The following is a 16,763-nucleotide window of genomic DNA, read 5'->3' on the forward strand; positions in this document are numbered from 1 at the left end:
ACATAAAACAAACACAATAACAACGTATATAAACCCAGAGAATACGAGGTCTATTAGAAAAGTATCCGACCTTATTATTTTTTTCAAAAACCATATGGATTTGAATCACGTGTGATTACATCAGACATGCTTGAACCCTCGTGGGCATGTGAGAGTTTTTTTCACGCCTGTCGGTTACGTCATTCACCTGTGGGCAGTCTTTGAGTGAGGAGTCGCCCACCCTCTCGTTGATTTTTTCATTGTTTAGGAATGGCTCAGAGACTGCTGCTTTGTTTGATAAAAATTTTTTCAAAACTAAGGCACAACTGAGTGGACACCATTCGATAAATTCAGCTAGTTTTCGTTGAAAATTTTAACGGCTGATGAGAGATTTTGGTCTGGTAGTGTCGCCGTAAGGACGGCTCACGGCGCCTGACAGCGATCTGCGCTTCGAGGTGGCAGCGTCTCGCCGTTTCAAGTTGAAAACTTCCACATTTCAGGCTCTGTTCACCCAGTAAGTCGTCAGAGAACAGAGAACTTTCAGAAGAAGTCGGCATGAGAAGTTTATGCGGACATTCCACTGTTAAAGGTCATTTTGTAATGAAAGAACGTGCGGGCAGAGTCGCATGTCGGGCCGGACCCGACCGCAGGGGGTCGCGACAGGAAAAACACCTCCGTTGGAAACCTTAACGGGCAAGTTGGAACATGCCCAAGCTTTCATTACAAAATGTCCTTAAACAGTGGAATGTCCGCATAAAGTCCTCATGCCGGCCTCTTCTGAATCTTCTCTGTTCTCTCACGACGTCCTGGGTGAATTAAGCCTTAAATTAGGATGATTTCAGCTCGAAACAGCCAGACGACGGCGCCTGGAAGCGCTGCGCGACGTCCCGCTCCGTGGGAAGTCCTTAAAGCGACAGAAACACCCCATAATCTCTCATCAGCCGTTAAACTTTTCACCAAAAACCAGCTGAATTTCTCGAATAGTGTCCACTCGGATATCCCTCACAGGTCCAGAAAAAAGTTTGATAAAGCAACGCGCGCCGTCTCGAGCAGCGTGTGAAACAAAGGAATTCAGCCGAGAGGGCGGGACCACATCTCACTCAAGGCCTGCCCACAGGGAAATGACGTCATCTACACGGGTGAAAAAACTCACGCATGCGCACAAGGGTTCAAGCATGATTGGTGTAATCGCATGTCATTCAAATCTATATAGTTTTTTTTATAAAACTGCCGGTTAGTTTTATAAGATACCTCGTATATTCATGAGAGTTTTAGGGACAATATACAACGAGTTTTACAACCCCAATTCCAATGAAGTTGGGACATTGTGTAAAATGTAAATAAAAACAAAATACACTGATTTGCAAATCCTCAACCTATATTCAATTGAATATACCACAAAGACAAGATATTTAATGTTCAAACACACAATACGGGTTTGGGAACTGAGGACACTAATTGTTGAAGCTTTGTAGGTGGAATTCTTTCCCATTCCTGCTTGATGTACGACTTCAGTTGTTCAACAGTCCGGGGTCTCTGTTGTCGTATTTTGCTCTTCATAATGCACCACACATTTTCAATGGGTGACAGGTCTGGACTGCAGGCGGGCCAGTCTAGTACCCGCACTCTTTTATTCCGAAGCCATGCTGTTGTAACACGTGCAGAATGTGGCTTTGCATTGTCTTGCTGAAACAAGCAGGGACGCCCCTGAAAAAGATGTTGCTTGGATGGCAGCATGCGTTGCTCCAAAACCTGGATGTACCTTTCAGCACTGATGGTGCCATCACAGATGTGTAAATTGCCAGTGTCATGGGCACTAACACACCCCCCCTACCATCACAGATGCTGGCTTTTGAACTTTGCGCTGGTAACAATCTGGATAGTGTACTTCCTCTTTTGTCCGGAGGACGCGACATCTATGATTTCCAAAAACAATCTGAAATGTGGACTCATCAGATCACAGCACACTTTTCACTTTGCGTCTGTCCATTTCAAATGAGCTCAGGCCCAGAGAAGGCGGCGGCATTACTAGATGTTGTTGTTGATGTATGGCTTTCACTTTGCATGGTAGAGTTTTAACTTGCACTTGTAGATGTAACAACGAACTGTGTTAACTGACAATGGTTTTCTGAAGTGTTCCCAAGCCCACGCGGTAAGATCCTTTACACAATGATGTCAGTTTTTAATGCAGTGCCGCCTGAGGGATCGAAGGTCACGGGCATTCAATGTTGGTTTTCGGCCTTGCCGCTTACGTGTAGAAAGTTCTCCAGATTCTCTGAATCTACTGATTATATTATGGACTATAGATGATGGAATCCCTAAATTCTGTTCAATTGAACGTTGAGAAACATTGTTCTTAAACTGTTGGACTATTTTTTCACGCAGTTGGTCACAAAGTGGTGATCCTTGCCCCACCTTTGCTTGTGAACAGCTGAGCCTTTTGGGGATGCTCCTTTTATACCCAATCATGACTCTTACCTGTTTCCATTTAACCTGTTCACCCGTGGAATGTTCCAAACAGGTGTTCTTTGAGCATTCATCAACTTTCCTAGTCTTTTGTTGCCCCTGTCCCAGCTTTTTTGAAATGTGTTGCAGGCATCCATTTCAAAATGAGCAAATATTTGCACAAAAACAAAAGGTTTATCAGTTTGAACATTAAATATCTTGTCTTTGTGGTGTATTCAATTGAATATAGGTTGAAGAGGATTTGCAAATCATTGTATTCTGTTTTTATTTACATTTTACACAACGTCCCAACTTCATTGGAATTGGGGTTGTAACTCAGAAGTATATACACTCTACAGCATAGGTCTGTCTTTCTGTAACACTTACAAAATGTATCTGTTTTTACAGAGAGAATGTTTGTACTGGATTCCATGGAAATACCACACAAATGTATTTTTATTGATGGAGACGGTGTCGCAGACCAAACGGTACCCACTAAAAATCTGTTGGTAAAAATCTTATTGTACAATCTGTCGCTGAGTTAGATGATGACTGGAGTGTAGTGTGAAGTAGAAACAAGGTGATAATCGGTGAATTGCTGCTGATGCTCCGAAATGACGCATGTAATAGGAGGAGAAGTCTTGTTGATTGAGAATTGAGTTTGATTTTGCAGTTATGTTGACTGTAATGTGCTTTCATTTCAATTTTGTCTGTCATTTGGCCTTCTGCAGTACTGTTTATACAGTATTGTACTATAAGGATATGATTATATACTTTAAGGATATGATTCCTTCTTTATGTTCTCTAATGCCATATACCAACACAGTGCAGAGTAGCTACCTAAACTCTGTAAGGGAGATAGAGTATCTCGTCAATAGTTTTACATCCTCATTGAAGACAACTTTGGATGCTGTAGCTCCTCTGAAAAAGAGAGCTTTAAATCAGAAGTGTCTGACTCCGTGGTATAACTCACAAACTCATAGCTTAAAGCAGATAACCCGTAAGTTGGAGAGGAAATGGCGTCTCACTAATTTAGAAGATCTTCACTTAGCCTGGAAAAAGAGTCTGTTGCTCTATAAAAAAGCCCTCCGTAAAGCTAGGACATCTTTCTACTCATCACTAATTGAAGAAAATAAGAACAACCCCAGGTTTCTTTTCAGCACTGTAGCCAGGCTGACAAAGAGTCAGAGCTCTATTGAGCTGAGTATTCCATTAACTTTAACTAGTAATGACTTCATGACTTTCTTTGCTAACAAAATTTTAACTATTAGAGAAAAAATTACTCATAACCATCCCAAAGACGTATCGTTATCTTTGGCTGCTTTCAGTGATGCCGGTATTTGGTTAGACTCTTTCTCTCCGATTGTTCTGTCTGAGTTATTCTCATTAGTTACTTCATCCAAACCATCAACATGTTTATTAGACCCCATTCCTACCAGGCTGCTCAAGGAAGCCCTACCATTATTTAATGCTTCAATCTTAAATATGATCAATCTATCTTTGTTAGTTGGCTATGTACCACAGGCTTTTAAGGTGGCAGTAATTAAACCATTACTTAAAAAGCCATCACTTGACCCAGCTATCTTAGCTAATTATAGGCCAATCTCCAACCTTCCTTTTCTCTCAAAAATTCTTGAAAGGGTAGTTGTAAAACAGCTAACTGATCATCTGCAGAGGAATGGTCTATTTGAAGAGTTTCAGTCAGGTTTTAGAATTCATCATAGTACAGAAACAGCATTAGTGAAGGTTACAAATGATCTTCTTATGGCCTCGGACAGTGGACTCATCTCTGTGCTTGTTCTGTTAGACCTCAGTGCTGCTTTTGATACTGTTGACCATAAAATTTTATTACAGAGATTAGAGCATGCCATAGGTATTAAAGGCACTGCGCTGCGGTGGTTTGAATCATATTTGTCTAATAGATTACAATTTGTTCATGTAAATGGGGAATCTTCTTCACAGACTGAAGTTAATTATGGAGTTCCACAAGGTTCTGTGCTAGGACCAATTTTATTCACTTTATACATGCTTCCCTTAGGCAGTATTATTAGACGGTATTGCTTAAATTTTCATTGTTACGCAGATGATACCCAGCTTTATCTATCCATGAAGCCAGAGGACACACACCAATTAGCTAAACTGCAGGATTGTCTTACAGACATAAAGACATGGATGACCTCTAATTTCCTGCTTTTAAACTCAGATAAAACTGAAGTTATTGTACTTGGCCCCACAAATCTTAGAAACATGGTGTCTAACCAGATCCTTACTCTGGATGGCATTACCCTGACCTCTAGTAATACTGTGAGAAATCTTGGAGTCATTTTTGATCAGGATATGTCATTCAAAGCGCATATTAAACAAATATGTAGGACTGCTTTTTTGCATTTACGCAATATCTCTAAAATCAGAAAGGTCTTGTCTCAGAGTGATGCTGAAAAACTAATTCATGCATTTATTTCCTCTAGGCTGGACTATTGTAATTCATTATTATCAGGTTGTCCTAAAAGTTCCCTAAAAAGCCTTCAGTTAATTCAAAATGCTGCAGCTAGAGTACTGACGGGGACTAGAAGGAGAGAGCATATCTCACCCATATTGGCCTCTCTTCATTGGCTTCCTGTTAATTCTAGAATAGAATTTAAAATTCTTCTTCTTACTTATAAGGTTTTGAATAATCAGGTCCCATCTTATCTTAGGGACCTCGTAGTACCATATCACCCCAATAGAGCGCTTCGCTCTCAGACTGCAGGCTTACTTGTAGTTCCTAGGGTTTGTAAGAGTAGAATGGGAGGCAGAGCCTTCAGCTTTCAGGCTCCTCTCCTGTGGAACCAGCTCCCAATTCAGATCAGGGAGACAGACACCCTCTCTACTTTTAAGATTAGGCTTAAAACTTTCCTTTTTGCTAAAGCTTATAGTTAGGGCTGGATCAGGTGACCCTGAACCATCCCTTAGTTATGCTGCTATAGACGTAGACTGCTGGGGGGTTCCCATGATGCACTGTTTCTTTCTCTTTTTGCTCTGTATGCACCACTCTGCATTTAATCATTAGTGATCGATCTCTGCTCCCCTCCACAGCATGTCTTTTTCCTGGTTCTCTCCCTCAGCCCCAACCAGTCCCAGCAGAAGACTGCCCCTCCCTGAGCCTGGTTCTGCTGGAGGTTTCTTCCTGTTAAAAGGGAGTTTTTCCTTCCCACTGTAGCCAAGTGCTTGCTCACAGGGGGTCGTTTTGACCGTTGGGGTTTTACATAATTATTGTATGGCCTTGCCTTACAATATAAAGCGCCTTGGGGCAACTGTTTGTTGTGATTTGGCGCTATATAAATAAAATTGATTGATTGATTGATATGCAAGTGTTGCATCCAGACATTCTATGTATATTGTATTGCTTGCAGTTATCTACACTTCTTAGTGAGTTGAAAAATTCTGTTTGAAAACACAATGTATTTACTGTAGGAATAAACTTGTTTTCCCAGACTATGTGCCCTTAGCACTGTGTTCTCAAATATTCAGTGGTGTCAAAAGTACACACATTTGTTACTTAAGTAGAAGTAACTTAAGTAGAAGTATAGATAGTGCAGTTTAAAAACACTCTGGTAAAAGTTGAAGTATCAACTTGACCTCTTTACTCAAGTAAAAGTGAAAAAGTATGTGCTCCAAAGCCTACTTAAAGTATAAAAGTATAAAGTAACCTTTAAAAAAAAAAAGGTAGATGCCACTATATGAATTGAAAGCTTAATTTAAAAACTGATTCGTTCTACATGTGGCCCAAGACCCAAAACCCAAAATTACCCCCCAACACCACCTGCACGAAAATGTTTCAATTCTAGAAGCTCTGAAATGCAATCTGGGACTATTCCAGACAATAAACTGCAGTGAGTGCAGCATCCATTTAGTAAAGGAAAAAAACAAAAAAAAAAACCCCACAACTTTCCTTATTCAAATTCATTCCAGTAGTATTCTGCTCTTACTAGGATGCAGCAGTTTTCTAGTTTCAATCAATCAGTCTGTGAAGAAGATTCCCCATTTACATGAACAAATTGTAATCTATTAGACAAATATGATTCAAACCACCGCAGCGCAGTGCCTTTAATACCTATGGCATGCTCTAATCTCTGTAATAAAATTTTATGGTCAACAGTATCAAAAGCAGCACTGAGGTCTAACAGAACAAGCACAGAGATGAGTCCACTGTCCGAGGCCATAAGAAGATCATTTGTAACCTTCACTAATGCTGTTTCTGTACTATGATGAATTCTAAAACCTGACTGAAACTCTTCAAATAGACCATTCCTCTGCAGATGATCAGTTAGCTGTTTTACAACTACCCTTTCAAGAATTTTTGAGAGAAAAGGAAGGTTGGAGATTGGCCTATAATTAGCTAAGATAGCTGGGTCAAGTGATGGCTTTTTAAGTAATGGTTTAATTACTGCCACCTTAAAAGCCTGTGGTACATAGCCAACTAACAAAGATAGATTGATCATATTTAAGATCGAAGCATTAAATAAGTTTGGCAGATAGTTCTGGAGGAAATCACTGAAGAAATTAACACATTGAAAATATGGTCATTAAATAAGACAGGGATGAAATGGAGGTGTAAGAGTCACTAGGTGTTCACAGGAAACACTTATTTATGTATGTATTTATTTATTTATGTATGTTCATTGTTAGTTGCTTTTATATTTTCTGTTGTGTTTCTATTCAGGTTCTTTTTGCCTCTTTCTCTAAAATTGTATATAATAATCATTAGATTATTAATATATAAACAAAAATAAATGTAAGAAATATTACAATGTGAAAACAAATGCACCCGAACGTGATGAGAGCTGCAACTGCTTAATGCTAACTTTAACATTGAAAATGCCATAGACATGCTAACGCGTTAGCGTCGCTCCCGTTTTTAAGTTATAAAATACATCTATCAACTGTTTCAGAAGACCATAACAGGTCGGTTTAACATAGAAAAGGTAAATAATACTCACAGAAGTATGCTCTTTAGGGTTTTAGCGGGAGGGAAATTAAGCGAAAGAAAGAATAAACGAAGCAATAGGTCGAAGCATTGCTTCAATCTGCGAACCACTGCTTCGATTGGTTCACGGTTCAAAGCAAAGCCGTGCTGCAGAAAAGTTGATTACAGGCGCACATGACGTGAAATATATATATAAACATTAAACTGAAGCCAAGAGTAACGAGGCTGTTTTAAAAATGTAAGGAATAGAAAGTACAGATACTTGTGTGAAAATGTAATGAGTAGAAGTCAGAAGTAGGCAGAAAAATAAGTAAAGGAGTAAAGTATAGATACCTAAAAAGTGTACTTAAGTACAGTAACGAAGTATTTGTACTTCGTTACTTGACACATCTGCAAATATTTGATGTAGAGTGTACTGACTATTCAGTAGTGCTCTGATTTTTACTGACTGTGTGTATGACTGAACACATGCTTGAGTATTCAGCACAGTTCAAACTGTTCTGAGGTGATTATTTGATTATGCAAGAAGATTCAAAGGTTCTGTGAATCTACCTTGAGCATTTGGGTTTTGTGTTTACAATTATGAGAAAAGGGTGCAAGGTTTCACGACATGTATTTTTGCAACTGTGAAATACTGCAACTGTTTAAGCACATGCACTATTTCTGACATTTAAGGTTTCCTAAAATTACAAATGTCAGGATATGCTGCCTGACTTTGTTCTATAAACTACATATCTGGCTGTTTACACTGTTGACATGATGTATCACACTGAGCTTTGTGAATTTGGTGTTTAAACCAGTTTTCTGTTATTTTATATAACTATATCTATAAATCTGTAAAAGAATAAAAACAAAAACAAAATTGACTTTGACCTGTGAACGCCTTAAATAACTAGCAAGGGCTACCGTCATGTTCGATATACACTCAGTAGGGGGCAGTAAATGTTCATATTATGGCCATAAATTATCATCGTGTCCATTTTCAAAATGGTTCTGTTATGATGCAAATCATATCAGTATGGGGGCCTTGAAGGGCCAGAGTCAGGATTATGTTTTTAAGAGGTGTGAATTTATTTTTAGAGCTTGTTTTGCATTCTCTCACAGTTTTGTCTACAGCCACTCTTAACACCCAGGGCTCTGGAATGGATGCACTCAGAAATGTATTTTGAGCCATATTTAATTTGGCTCATTTCAGAAATAATTCCATCTCTGAAGATGCCTCATTTTCCTCAGGAAAACCCCTCTTCTATCCATTTCATCCACATTTAAGTGGAAATCCTATTATTAATTAATTTATTAAGCAGACATCCTCGTCTTCTGACAAGCAGATGTTCTCTGCATTTCAGAAACATCCATCTGTATTTGTGACGTCTCCCTGAGTGCAGTAACTGACGACAAATTCAAATCAGCAGCATCTACCAGATTACTGTAACATTTTCTTGGAGACAGCCCTCTTATTCTAAAAAAAATCTTTGACTTTTCTCTCGCTAATTTTCACATCTGTGCTTTGCATGCAATGGTAATGTCTGCATATTTAACACCAAGCTCACCAAGCTATGAGCACATCCATTCCACAGTGACGGGTACAAAAAGTAATTAATTGAGAAGGGATGTAGCCAATACTGTGTCAGAACGCAAAACGTATTGTGAGCAAACACAAAACAAGCTCTAAAAATTAATTTCATCCTCTTAAAAAAATCCTACCATGGACTTTCAGGGACTCTGCACATCAGGGATAAGCATAACTTTATTTTTTAACAATGAAGAAAAGATTAATCTACCAAGCGGAGGTCTAGCAACTGAATAATCAAGTTTTATGTAAGGGGCACAGGTGGTCTTGAAACGGAAACCTTGTGGAAGCAAGTGCACTAACTGCTTGAGCACCATGCTGCCCTTTTTACTGGCACAGTGGTTCATATTTCAAAAGGGTGATATGGACTAATGGCCCCTGAGTGCTTGAAGTAATGGGACATCAATGCACCTATGCAAACTGGAATAAAATAAATAATTCAAGATTTGTAATTTTTTTAAATCGATTGTAAGAGCCACAACTTGCTGCAACCAGTTTTAGTTGAAGTGAAATATGATGCAAATTTCATACTGTGTTATTTTATCTTACATTTCATGTCATTTTACATGATGCATAGGTCATAAATAATGTTTGTAAGATTAAAAACACATTAATGGACATAGGAGTTTCTCCCGTCTTCAAAACGTACAAACAGTAGCTTTAATCTAGTGTGGCAGACTGGGAGAGAGGTTTTCTCTCTACCATATGACAGAGTGCAAATGCAAACTTTCTTTTTCATGAAACATTTTTGAATTTTATTACATCTCTTGTCATGTTACTCTGCATACAGCTCATTAAGTGTTTTTGTTTTTGGTGATCTATGATCGCCAGACCACCTTCAACATTTTGTCAACAATGTTTCTTTGATTTTGCACAAATGATGACATCTCATAAAACACCACTCTGTACAGAATGAAAATCATCAGAGGCAGCATCGTTATTTAGGGAATCAATTCAGGTTCTCCTCCTGGTGGCAGTAAATTAAGACTCAATATAGTCAAAGCACTTCAATAAAGGTTAACATTTCAGAGTAAAAAGGTAATATATATCATGTTTGGGAGCTTTTTGGTACATTCTTTTAAAAATTTATGCACCAGTGACACAAGCCACACTGAATAATGAATCACTGCATTCCATAGCTGATGTTTCTTCTCTCTGCTTCTTTCATTTACTGGCTGTTATAAATGCTGATTCAGATCTATATAACGATCATTTCAGCTGATTAGATCAGCTTGCCGGTTTATCTGTTGAGCTATTGTTCTTGCGGCAGCATGGTGGATTAGTGGTTAGCACTGTTGCCTCACAACAAGAAGGTCATGGGTTCAATTCCCACCTGTGGTCTTTCTGTGTGGAGTCTGCATGTTCTCCCCGTGTTTGCGTGGGTTTCCTCCGGGTGCTCCGGTTTCCTCCCACATCCAAAGACATGCGGGTTAGGTGGACTGAAACCTTTAAATTGTCCGTAGGTGTGTAAGTGAATGTGTTTGTTTGTCTCTTTGTGGCCCTGTGACAGACTGGCATCCTGTCCTGGGTGTACCCTGCCTCGTGTTCTATGACTGCTGGGATAGGCTCCAGCCCCCCACGACCCTTAATTGGACTAAGAGGTTGAAGTGTGTGAGTACTAAGTAAATGTGAGTGCTAAGTAAATGTAAATTAAGAATCACTGCTGGATTCTTTTATGTATTTATTTATTTTGCATTTTCCATACTGTCCCAACTTTTTCTGATTTGGGTTTATAGTAAAAATCTCTCCATTTACGATACCTGCTTACTCCAACTAAGGGTCGCGGGGGCTGGAGCCAGCAGTCCCAGCAGGCATAGGGCATGAAGTGGAGTACACCCAGGACAGGACGCCAGTCTGTCACAGGGCGATTATAGTAGTAATAATTAATAACAAAAGAGAAGCACAATCAAGTCCATCAGTATTTAGACAGTGACAGATTATTTGAAATTTTGCTGCTGTACATTACCAAAACAGAGCTTAAATGAAACAAAACATGCTTGTAGTATAGAGTTTTAGGTTTTATTTACTGGGTTTAACAAAAATATTGCATTAAACCATTTAAAAATTATATCCATTTCTTAACACAGTCTTTCCATCTGAGCCCATCAGTAAGTCTACAAGTGAAATATAAGGATTATTTTATGTCTAAATAATGACTGACAGCCACAGCAGCCTATAATTCCATCAGAGCTGTGTGGGTGCTGTGGTCGCTTCCCTCACCCCCTGTTGCACTGTAACTCAGTTTTTTTCAGAGATACCTGTTGTGTGTTGGGGGGGGCGTGGCTGGATGTTTTGGTGTTCTTTTCTTTTCTTTGCTCTCCAGGTGGCATGAGGGCTGATTTGTCTGTGAAGAAGGTGCTGGCTGAAGAGTCTTCACCCTCATCAACATCATGGAAAGCACCTGTGATTGGTGCTCACGTGCAACCTGGACGACTTGCAGCTGAAGCAGATAATTGGATGGCGTTCTGCATTTAAGTCATGTGTGATTCAAGCAGAACTGCCGGGAACTCGACCTTGTGACGTTCGTTTGTGAGACGCTGAGGACCGCGCCTGGGTTTTGACACATCGAGCCCGTGAAGCAGGGAGGGGTGAGGACACATGCTGTCAGCACACACGAAAGGTAATTAAGTGTTTAAGTAATTGTTGATAGTAACTTGGAGTTTTGTTACACAGTATACTGGAATTGTGAAGAGAATTGTGCAGTTTGCTTCTCACTGCTGTGGCGTGAAGGATAAGTGATCCTCCACTTGTTGTGAGAAGCTGCTCATTTGCATAAAGTAAAAAAGGATACTGACCTGAGTGTGTTGCTGATAGCGTGTGTTTATTGGAAGATATAGTTGTATCTGTTGACTTACCTCATCTTCTCTTTGCTTCACAGAGAATCAGTTTGTCGTGTCCACCTGGGGGGTGTTTGGCGGTGGTAGGAAGTCCAGGAGCGCCGGCTTTAATCCTTGCGGGCGCTGGAGAGCGAGCCACGAATCACTCCACCAGAGGGATGTTGTTTTTATGTTTTTACACTTTTAAGCACAGGTGAATAATAAATAGTTTCTGTTTGGAACCGCTTTCTGGTTATTTTTAGCGCTGGGTCCTGTCTGACGCAGGTCCGCTCCTCAACCCGCGTCGACACATAACAATACCTCCAGCAGACAGACTTGGCACGCAGTATCCTACTGTGTGTATTTCTTACTGATGTGTATAAAACAGAAGATATATTCAGTGATTTGAAGAAGTTCATGTGTCCATTCCCTGACTTGTCTAAAGAAAAGTGATGACGCATATTTAAAAAAACTTCTATTTGTCTGATTATTTATGGGCTCTGAAAATGGAGCCTTCATTGATACGAATGGCTGTAAACACCTGGGTAATGTGATATTTTCTGTAAAACCCCTTGAATTAAAGCTGAAAGTCTAGACTACAAGCGCACCGCAATTATTTTATTTCAGCTCCACTGTGACGACGCACAGAGGTCAATTACAGAAATTGAGTCACTGTCCAGTTAGTCAAGAATCTAACTGTAACCTGTACTTTACTGAGTGACAATCCATTGGATTAAATCAAACAGAATCCTCAGTAGAATGGTACGTTTTTATGATTCATCAAATTATGACAGACAGAATCATTTATGATCTGAATAATTAAAATTCCTGTGGCTCATGAGTGAAACAATCTACATGATAAAGTGATAATATAAGGATATGATTCTCACCTCTCCTTTTGGATATCGGTAGCGATACTTGTCTTGGTCCCTGAGTGCAAACTCCTCGGGGTAATTTTCCTGAATCTCTTCGTACATCATCTCTTCACAAACGCCCTGAAATGGTAAAGAGAGAGAAAAATACAAATTTTCATGAAATGTATACATTATATATGTATATATATATACGAGGTCTGTTAGAAAAGTATCCAACCTTTTTATTTTTTGTAAAAACCATATGGATTTGAATCATGTGTGATTGCATCAGCCAAGCTTGAACCTTCGTGCGCATGCGTGAGTTTTTTCACGCCTGTCGGTTGCGTCATTTGCCTGTGAGCAGGCTTTGAGTGAGCACTGGTCCTCCCCCCTCGTCGGATTTTCATTGTGAGGAAAACGTCTGAATGGCTGGAGCAGCGCTGCATCAAATTTTTCCAGAAACTGTTAGAGACAGCCAGGTGGACACCATTCGGAAAATTCAGATGGCTTTCAGGGATGATTTTATGGGCATCACACAGATTAAGGAGTGGTACAGCCAGTTTAAAGACGGCGCACAATGGCGGAGGGTGCGCCGTGCTCTGAGCGGCGATCGACGGGCTGAAACGACCAGATCATTTCCAAACTGAATGCTGTGTTGATCCGGGACGTCGTCTGACTACCAGAGAAATGGCAGAAAAGGTGGACATCAGCACTTTTCCGGCACATTCCACTGTTAAAGGAGATTTTGTCATGAAAACAGGAGCGGAGGAATTCCCCACGGAGCCGCTAATGGCGCGGAATGAAAGCACCTCTGTGCTGGTCTCACAGGACATGTGACATGCCCAGATCTTCGACAATTTCTCGGATACTCACTCGACTGAAAAGCCACCCAAAGCCGTCAAAATCTTCCGAATGGTGGAAGAGCTGGGCATGTCCCGTGAGACTTCCAACACGGAGGTGCTTTTTGTTCTGCGCCATTACGCAGCTCTGTCCTGACGCGCAAATTCCGCCGCACGTCTTTCATTACAAAATCTTCTGTAACAGTGTAATGTGCCGAAAAAGTGCTATGTCCACCTCTCTTGCAATTTCTCTGGTAGTCAGACGACGTCCCGGATCAACACAGCCTTCACTTTGGAAATCATCTGGTCGTTTCAGCCTGTCGATGGCCGCTCGAAGTGCGGCGCGCCCTCAGCCGCTGTGGGCTGTCTTTAATCCAGTTGTAATGCTCCTTAATCTGTGTGATGCCCATACGTTCTTCACCGAAAGCCATCTGAATTTTCCGAATGGTTTCCATCTGGCTGTCTCTCACAGTTTCTGAAAAAAATTTAGATGCAGCAAAGCGGCAGTCGCTCGGCCATTTTCCTGACAATGAAAATCCGCCGAGGGGGCTGGACCACTCCTCCCACAAAGCCTGCTCACAGGCGAATGACGTAACCGACAGGCGTGAAAAAACTCACGCATGCGCATGAAGGTTCAAGCTTGGCTGATGCATTCACACATGATTCAAATCCATATGGTTTTTGCAAAAAATAAAAAGGTCCGATACTTTTCTAACAGACCTCGTATATATATACACACACACACACACACACACACACACACACACACACACACACACACACACACACACACACACACACACACACACACACACACACACACACACAGTGCATCTGGAAAGTTTTCACAGTGCTTCGCTTTTTCCACATTTTGTTATGTTACAGCCTTATTCCAAAATGGAGTTCCATGAAAATTCTATTCACATCACCCCATAATGACCACATGAAAATTTTATTTTTATTTTTGCAAATTTATTCAAAATAAAAAACAAAGAAATCACTTGTACATAAGTATTCACACCCTTTGCCACAAGCTTGCTGCACTTATCTTAGTTTTGTCCATTCCTCTTTGCAGCACCTCTCACACTCCATCAGGTTGGATGGGGAGTGTCAGTGAAGAGCCATTTTCAGATCTCTCCAGAGATGTTCAATCAGATTTAGGTCTGGGCTCTGGCTGGGTCACTCAAGGACATTCACAGAGTTGTCCTGAAGCCACTCCTTTGATAGCTTGTCTGTATGCTTAGGGTCATTGTCCTGCTGAAAGATGAACCATCACCCCAGTCTGAGGTAAAGAGCACCCTGGAGCAGGTTTTCATCCAGGATGACTCTGTACATTGCTGTATTCATCTTTCCTTCCATCCTGACTGGTCTCCCAGTTCCTGCTGCTGAAAAACATCCCCACAGCATGATGCTGCCACCACCATGCTTCACTGTAGGGATGGTGCCTGGTTTCCTCCAAACATGACGCCTGGCATTCACACCAAAGAGTTCAATCTTTGTCCCATCAGACCACAAAATTTTGTTTCTCATGGTCTAAGAGTCCTTCAGGTGCCTTTTGACAAACTCCAGGCAGGCTGCCATGTGCCTTTTACTAAGAAGTGGATTCTGTCTGGCCACTCTACCATACAGGCCTGATTGGTGGATTGCTGCAGAGATGGTTGTCCTTCTGCAAGGTTCTCCTCTCTCCACAAAGGAATCCTGAAGCTCTGACAGAGTGACCATTGGGTTCTTGGTCACCTCCCTGACTAAGGCCCTTCTCCTCCGATCACTCAGTTTAGACGTGCGGCCAGCTCTAGGAAGAGTCCTGGTGGATCTGAACTTCTTCCATTTACAGACGATGGAGGCCACTGTGCTCACTGGGATCTTCAAAGCAGCAGAAATGTTTCTGTACCCTTCCCCAGATTTGTGCCTCGAGACAATCCTGTCTCTGAGGCCTACAGACAATTCCTTTGATTTCATGTTTGGTTTGTGCTCTGACATGCACTGTCAGCTGTGGGACCTTATATGTAGACAGGTATGTGTCTTTCCAAATCATGTCCAATCAACTGTATTTACCCCAGGTGGACCCCAATTAAGCTGCACCTTAAGGATGATCAGTGGAAATGGGATGCACCTGAGCTCAATCTTGAGCTTCATGGCAAAGGCTGTGAATACTTATGTTGGCTGCATGTAATTTCTTAGTTGTTTTTTTTTTTTTATTTAACAAAAAACTAAAACAAACACACAACCCCCCCCCCAACCTTTTCCCATTGTCATTAGGGGTATTGTGTGTAGAAGTTTGTAGTGAGCAAGGCTGTAACCTAACAAAATGTGGAAACAGTGAAGCGCTGTGAATACTTTCTGGATGCTCTCTGTGTGTGTGTACATGTGTGTGTGTGTGTGTGTGTGTGTATATATATATATATATATATATATATATATATACCACCACTTGCTTATTAGGTTTACAATTACGCTGCCGCATTTAGTGGAGCAACAACCTTGCCTATCATTGCGGCGACGTATTAAACCTTCAACTCTGACTGAACTCAAAGCGAGACTACCAGAAATCTTGACTTCAAGCTTGATGAATTTTCAGTCAGTAGACAGCCTTGCTGATAGCCTGAATTTAGTGCTAAAAACCACACTCGATAAGACTGCGCCTCCTCTATTAAGGCCATGCCTTCCCAAGGCACAGACTCCTTGGTTCAACAGTTATTTGCGTGACCTTAGGCAGAAGGCTAGAGGGTTGGAACGGAAATGGCGTAGTTCCAAACAAGAGGTGTTCCACTTTGCAAGGCGTGATGCTGTCTTAGATTATAAGCATGCACAACTGGCTACAAAGCGTGCCTATTATTCTGATTTGATCAATAAAAACAAGCATAACTCAAAGGTTTTGTTTGAAACTGTGGCATTTCTCATTCATGGACAGCCACCTGTCATTCATTCTCCCTTTTCAGCACAGGATTTCTTGGACTATTTTGAGAAGAAAATTGAGGATATTAGGTTGAGCATATCTCAGCAGGCTTTGGTCCAACCACTGCATACTGCTATGGAGGTGGATGCGCCCACTGAGGTGTTACCCAGATTTACAGATTTTGATGGTATCTCGCTTGGCGCGCTGACAAAGCTCATGACGTCTACAAAAAGTACAACTTGTTTACTTGATCCTATACCAACAAAACTATTTAAGGACCTGTGGCCCATTCTTGGACCAACTGTGCTGGAAATTATAAATCTCTCATTAACTTCTGGATCTGTTCCTAAATGTTTCAAGTCTGAAGTGATCAAACCATTACATAAGAAATCCAATCT

General features: G+C 40.8%; 1 protein-coding gene across 2 annotated transcripts in view; it reads right to left on the reverse strand.

The window, feature by feature from the left end:
- Positions 1-16,763, reverse strand: part of si:dkey-96f10.1 (6-phosphofructo-2-kinase/fructose-2,6-bisphosphatase) — a 108,108-nt gene that overhangs the window by 18,861 nt on the left and 72,484 nt on the right. For both annotated transcript variants that reach the window (XM_034172040.1, XM_034172039.1), the window contains exon 10: positions 12,667-12,771. In XM_034172040.1, coding sequence (XP_034027931.1) covers positions 12,667-12,771 — 105 coding nt within the window. The remainder of the gene's footprint in view (positions 1-12,666; positions 12,772-16,763) is intronic.

Source organism: Thalassophryne amazonica, chromosome 6, assembly GCF_902500255.1.
Source record: "Thalassophryne amazonica chromosome 6, fThaAma1.1, whole genome shotgun sequence".
Lineage (NCBI taxonomy): Eukaryota > Metazoa > Chordata > Actinopteri > Batrachoidiformes > Batrachoididae > Thalassophryne > Thalassophryne amazonica.